The sequence below is a fragment of the Channa argus genome, chromosome 10 (genome assembly GCF_033026475.1).
Source record: "Channa argus isolate prfri chromosome 10, Channa argus male v1.0, whole genome shotgun sequence".
Classification (NCBI taxonomy): domain Eukaryota; kingdom Metazoa; phylum Chordata; class Actinopteri; order Anabantiformes; family Channidae; genus Channa; species Channa argus.
Window position 1 is genome coordinate 6,960,732 of NC_090206.1, and position 7,097 is coordinate 6,967,828.

The window sequence follows — 7,097 nt, forward strand, 5'->3', positions numbered from 1 at the left end:
ACTACAGTTACTTTCATTTTTTCATCCTCTTCTCCTCTCTCGTCTCGCGATAGAGCGGCGGAGTGGTTTGACGGGCAGTCGAGGTTGCAGCAGGCAGAGGGAGACGGTGGAAGGTAAAGCAGGGAGGCAGCATCATGGCGGATAGAGACAGTGGCAGTGACCACGGAGGGCCCACCGCAGGCCCCGGCTCGCTGCCCCCGGGTGCGATGGGCGCTATGTCCCGGCTGCAGCATGACACAGAGGAGCTCGCCTCCAAGCGCGTCGACATCCAGAATAAGCGCTTCTACCTTGACGTGAAGCAGAATGTGAAAGGCCGCTTCCTAAAGATAGCCGAGGTCGGGGCTGGAGGAAACAAGAGCCGCCTCACTCTTTCCATGTCGGTTGCCGTGGAGTTCCGCGATTATCTCGGGGACTTTATCGAACATTACGCCCAGCTGGGCCCGACCAACCCAGACATGGTGCAGGATGAGCCCCGGCGGGCGCTGAAGAGCGAATTCCTGGTGCGGGAGAATCGGAAATATTACATGGATCTGAAAGAGAACCAGAGGGGGCGGTTCCTGAGGATCCGACAAACCGTTAATCGGGGGCCCGGATTGGGAAGCGCACAAGGCCAGACCATCGCTCTGCCAGCGCAGGGTCTCATCGAGTTCCGCGATGCTTTGGCTAAACTCATAGACGACTACGGTGTGGACGAGGAGCCGGCGGAGCTCCCGGAGGGCACCTCTCTCACGGTCGACAACAAGCGCTTCTTCTTTGACGTGGGCTCCAATAAGTACGGCGTCTTCATGCGGGTCAGCGAGGTGAAGCCCACATACCGGAACTCCATTACGGTTCCATGCAAAGTGTGGTCCAAATTCGGCAACACCTTCTGTAAATACGCGGAGGAGATGAGAAAGATCCAGGAGAGAAGTAGAGAGAAACGGGCCTCCGAGCTGCTACCTGAGGGCCCGCACGGCGGCGATGACGGCGACGATGACTGACGCGGACTGTGGGAGAGGTGAAACGAAACAACCAAGACTAAACTGAACTCTGAGAGATGCGGAGACTTTTAACTGTAAATTAGAAAGAGAATTTCCAAGGGAATCACCCCACACACACAACCTCCACAGACATGGCAGCACCCCTGCTGTCTCCTCGCTCATTTTACTGGATGTCACCCCACTTACCACCCATGCAACAGTAAGCCGCTGCTATCAAGGATTGAACTGTAAGATATGAACTGTTTCCTACTTGATTTAAATGACAATGAACAGAGTGTTTATATCTCTATCGATGACAGATTTTGCACACATCAAAGCTATTTCGAAAAAGAAAAAAACACGTTTAAATGTTTTCAAACTGGTAATATACTAAGAGTTAATCCAAAATAAAACCAGAGGTCTATTATATTAAACAGCAGTCTTCATGCAGATCGAATATTTGACATCAGCACAAATAGAATATATTATGGACTTTACGAAACCAAAATCTGATACCAGATGTATAGTTTATTATGAAGGTACGCAGAATAAATATGAAAGCGCTCTAAAAGTGTATGAGTTGCAGATATCGGCAGTACAGGCCTATAAAGCACCTGTGAACGTGTGAGCTCATGGTTTGGAAAGAAGTTTGGCAAAGTAGGCTATAGTCTTTCAATTGACCTAAAACGTAGCAGGCTAACGAAAGCATTTCTGTCACGCCATATGGAAATGTTGAGACTTAAACACGGAGAGTCGATTTTGTGCGCCTCAAACCAATGGGATAAATCTATCTCGGAGCTACTATATTGAATATCAACCCTCTTGCACCATGTCCATATAAACTTAAATGAAAAAAGTGCTAACTTAGATGTACTAATTATGATTTTGTGAATCAGCTGTAAAAAAAAAAAAATCCTTATTAAGATACCCACGTTTTCTGTGGGTTAAGTTTTTTCTTTGTTACTCTGTTGTTTTTCCTCCGGGGGTTGGGGGGGGTGGGTGGGTGAGGATGCAAGAAGAGATGGTCCACTTGTGGGAGCGCCAGGCGTGTAAACAAAAAACTAAAAAACTAAAAAACTAAAAAGAAAAAAAGACGCGTCAGCGCAGCGCGCGGCGAGGCAACGCATCCTCTCTGACGTCATTACGACCCGTGCCTTATACACTCCACTCGTTTACGTGTTCTCACGTGGATGGTCTGTGACCTCGACCGCTTTACGTTTTCATTTACGAGTGCTGTTATGTAGGCAGAAATATTTAGTGGCCGGGGCTGCGGGACTCACCCCTCTGCAGTCCATGGAGCAATGGGGGGGCAACACTTGAAGTCAGCTGAGAGGCTGGTGGTGGTAGTGAGCGACAAAAGTACACCAAGCCAGAGTGGGCCCTTCTGAAAGACACGTGCTGCTGTATGTACACATTGCAAATGGCGGTGGTGGATCTCAGTGTGTCGTGGCCCCCCTGAGCCTCACAATCCCGAGCAGCACCCGTGGCTAAGTGGCCTCTAACAGAATTGAGACGTGTCTCCCTGTAACAGGAGAGTGACCCAGCATTGCCTGTGGCAGCACTGGGTATCAGCATAGAGATTCATCTGGAAATGCAATGGGTGGCTTTGTACACCATGTGCACCGTGATGTAAGCAACAGCAGAAATCAGGAGAGGCTGGATGAGGCTATTTGTCAGAGTTGAGATGGATACTGTTAAAGAGCCAGACAGGCCAGCCAGCCGGTCCCATGCAGTCAGACTAAGAACAGTCCAACGGAGGCCACAGTGCAGGGCGGAGGCAGTATCTATCAGTTTATGGTGCTACAGCCCCTTGATCGTTCCTTGGGGGCCTCGCCGCTCAGAATATGTCACTTTTGCATTATTGTTATTCTAATGCTCTTTTTTTTTTCATCAGAGTTTTTTCTCTATATTACGTTGTCCGAACGTGTCAGGTTTCTCCCTCCCAGGCTGAGACGAAGCCACTGACTAGTGTAGGACTTTTCATGTTAGTGTGCAATATTGTATACAGGCCAATCGTGGCATTGTATCACTTGTATAGACTATTAAAAGACAAAAAATGTATAGGCTGTGTGATCAGTAGATATTTGAAAGCATGTCGAGGTTGATCTGCATTTTTTTTCCCTAATGTGAAGTCTTTCTTCTCACGCACCTAATCAAAGTGAAAAAAGGCAAACTAGTAGTGAGGTATCTTTCCTGTCACTTTCTGTAAAGCAGTGGGCTACCTTGTCCGTCTTTCAGTGCGTGTAAACTACTTGGGGGTTTTTTTCGTCCCTCTACGGACTCACCCCATTAAAAACATTTTCTCTCCTCCTTCCTCCTCTAAAATACACATGCAGCATAGTCAACACTCGGTTTCCATGTCAGCACATCCAAAGCGGAGCGGCTGATACAGAGAAGTTGAACAGTATCCTGGGGCTTGACGGCTGACCAGCGACACACACACACACACACCTACATACACAGTCTCCCCCTGTTGAGGCCTCTTGTTGCTATCTGCATGTTTGGGAGGCCACTTAAGTATTTTGAATGGGTTGTAGATCAGAAGCGTGAGACGCCAAAAGACTGTGTTTGGAGCCCGAGTGTAACAATTTGATTTTCGCTGCAGTTTTCCCAAAGCTAGGCAACAGTGATATCGGCCAAAGCAGATCTAAAGGACAGGGGAGTCGTTTCTCTCTCTCCGATGTAGGAAGGTCTGATCTCAGGTCTGATCCTCTTTCCTAGCTCAGGATTCAACATGTAAGAAAGGTCCTGGCTTATTGTCCGTGTAGCAACACATGTCTGAATCCCTCTTATAGGCACAGTTCCTTTGTTGACCTCTATAGACTTACACATTGAAGTGTTTTTATATCCATCAGTACGCTTCACATTATTAGTTCACCATTCGGCTGTGTTTAGAGCAGATTGGCCTACAACCGTTATTATGATGGAGCCTGTTCGCAGGCCCTGACAGCCTGGCATGCCACCTAGCTGGCATGAAGGGGAAAACACAGACTGCATGCACTGCAGCTTTAGAGGCCTCAGCTGGATAAAAGCTGCTAATGTAGTTATAGCCTAGGCCTGCCAGACATGTGGGATAGCAGAGGATTGACTGAAGCTGAATTCCCCACGTCACACCTGGGCTGAAAAGGTACCAAATGTCCTTTTGCTCACCAGCAGCAGCCTATCGTGACCTACTGACCCAGCTGTTAGACACGTTTACGTAGGACTTTTCTTATTGTTTCGGAAAACAACAAGAAATTCATTTCCTCTCTTGAAGAGATTATCATATTTCCCCGCACTGCCCTGTGGAAACACTATTTTCATTGAACAGACCGACAAGCCACCTATGACCGTGCCCAGCAAAGCACATCTGAGGTCAATCCAAGTTCATCTTGAGGTCAACATGATTAAGAAGTCTGTTGCAATGCAGCATTTATTCCCAAACGTGTTCTAGCTTTAGTTGGATTCAGTTGAGGCTTCCAGGAGGCTCCTACTAAATGAAGACTGGAAATACAACACTTCATGTTTTCTGACTGTGATGGCAAGATATAAGGATACGCCTCACTCTGTGAAATGCACACTATCTTTAAGAGTAAAAGACGTGTTGTTGTTTTTTTTCAGATGTAATTGCCATTTGCTACTGGGTCAGTAGTGTTTTTGGTGGAGTATGATTCTGTTGTAAAACATAACTTGTCCATTTTGGGACTTGGCTCTGAGTTACGGAGGAGGGGGGCAGGTGTGATTTTGCTGAAACACGTGTGATCGAATCAATTTCTCAATTTGTGAACGCTCACCCTGTGTCACAGCAAAAGCTGGAGTGACCTTACAGCCAAGTACAGCTCACACTACATGTCCACCACTTTTTTTTTTTGGGAGTCAAATGCGAAATGGATGGGCAGGTGGGTTTTTTTTCTGTCTTGAAGTCTTGCCTTGAAGTGTCAGTGGTCAAGCTATGTGCTATCCTTAGTGGCTGTGGCTGAGTTCAGCATAGTGGTGTACTGAGGCTGATTATGATTTATTATACAGTGGCAGCCACCATAGTAATCCCTAATCATGATGTTATCCTTTGTTTTTGGTTTTATTTAAAATAACTTGTTTTCGTTGCTCAAACATACGATCCGACCATTCATAACATCTTTCAACAAATGGAAACAGAAACAAAATTTGCTCGTAACTCCGACATGCAGCAATAATGACGTGCTGCATTTCTTCGATTGCTATGATGGCTCCAACTGTAGGTGCTTCGTCTTTCCCACTCCTTTGGTCCCAAACAGAGAGATTCTTCATGCACACTTATAAACTTCCACTAATGAAATGTGGGCGGTGACTGCCAGCCTCCACCAAAATGTACACGTACTGACTAAAAACAGACTGAACTTCCATAAGGTGTAATTCCAGACAACCAAATCTGCTCTGTTTCTGGTTTCAGTGTTGTAGTCTTTCATTGGCCATTCAGAGTTCTTGGTTAATCACACACCCAATCGCAGCCTCTGGTCAAAGCCAAGCACTATATGACTCATCACAAACCACTGACAGAGGAGCTCATTCAGCACGTCTTCTGTTTGCACGAGCACTGAGTAGTAGGGTCCATCATGTTTGCAGACTGTATAGGCTACTGTTGTGTATAGTTACAAAGATGTTCTTTCAAATGTTTTGACGATGTTGGGAAAAGGATCCTGGATTTTAAGGGGTGGGGTCAATGCACAATGAACATATCCCATGTCACATTTGGTCTAAATCCCTTTACCACCCCCATATGAGATAATATGTTGTATCTTTCAAAAATATTTTATCTGTGGCGTGCGTGTGTGTGCGCGTGTGCCTATGTGTGTGTGCGTGTGTGTGCGTGTGTGTGTATATCTACATATATATATATATATGGTTTGTTATATATGATGCTCCTCCTTTCAGAAAAATATAACATGTAAACAGGAAAACATTGCTGTTTTTTTCCTTTGTATTTTATACTTACAGAAAGCATTGAATAAAAATGAAAAAATACTTGCACTTTAGATATCAAGAAAAATAAAAATAAAATCTGCATATTATTTTTGATAGGGATCTCATGTTCAAAGAGTATAAATTACAGGCTTTGTGACTATTGCTGGACAGAGATGTATTAAGTTCTACTTATGAAGTATATTTTGTCTGTGTGTCAGAAGGTTTACTAAAGTAAATTGCATGATAAAGTAGTGCTACACCAATATTGTTCTTTTTTTTTAGTTGGTAATATGTCTGAAAACTGTGATAACAACCCTCTTGTATCATGTTTAACCTCTCCTCACCCTTTTGAGAATATTGAGAATATTTCTTACTGAAATATGGCCTTTCCTGACAAAATGACGATGGTGCTTACTTTGGCTTTGACATCAAGCTCATCCTATACATCTCAACATCACCATTACTCGCGTCCTCACACTTCATTACTTTCTGTTATGTATTCTCACTACCTTATTAAATTTCCATTGATGGCAAAAAGGTGTGATGTTTTGTATGTTGCTGTTTGTTTTAATGTTGGGGGGCAGCCTTGTTGTCTGAAAAATGACTAATCACGCAATAAAAAGTCATTCCACAGTCCCCGTCTCTGCACAACTGTCTTCACACTGCAGTCATCCATTTTTTGGCCATTCCTACTTGACGTAAATTCACCATATCCTCACACACACAGTTCCTACATTGATTATTATATATAAATGAATTAAATTTATTTATTACTGCTGCTAACAGCCTGCTACCACGATGTAGCTCCCTGTCAGCTATCCATAGAAAGCTTTTTTCTGCATTACTGAATAAAAGACAGACACTATACGTAATAAGCTACTGATTATACATAGATCAAATTTGACACAGTTCTATAGACATCTGCTCTGACTGCCATATGGAAAAGGCTTTTCCAGATTGTTGCCACAGGAGGAAAGACGGCACGCTGTTGACACAGCAGTATTAACTATCATTATTTGGGTGAGGATTTTTCACTCTGCAGTTCACACCAGGCCAGTGCACCAAAAGCAACAGACTGTTGGCACCTGACATTAAATTGCCAGCTACTGGGAACCGAATGATGTAAGATGCAGATTCTGTGGCAGTGTTGTTTGAAGCATCCCAAATGTTTTAAAAATGATTCATACCTAAAGTTGAATTTGAATCCTTATGTAATGC

The 7,097-nt window shown here is 44.4% G+C and overlaps 1 protein-coding gene across 1 annotated transcript; it reads left to right on the forward strand.

Moving 5' to 3' along the window:
* The first annotated feature begins 15 nt into the window (after positions 1–15).
* Positions 16–6,416, forward strand: purab (purine-rich element binding protein Ab). Its single transcript, XM_067517833.1, has one exon. The coding sequence runs from the start codon at positions 135–137 to the stop codon at positions 978–980; it is 846 nt and encodes a 281-aa protein (XP_067373934.1). The 5' UTR covers positions 16–134; the 3' UTR covers positions 981–6,416.
* The last annotated feature ends 681 nt before the right edge of the window (positions 6,417–7,097 follow it).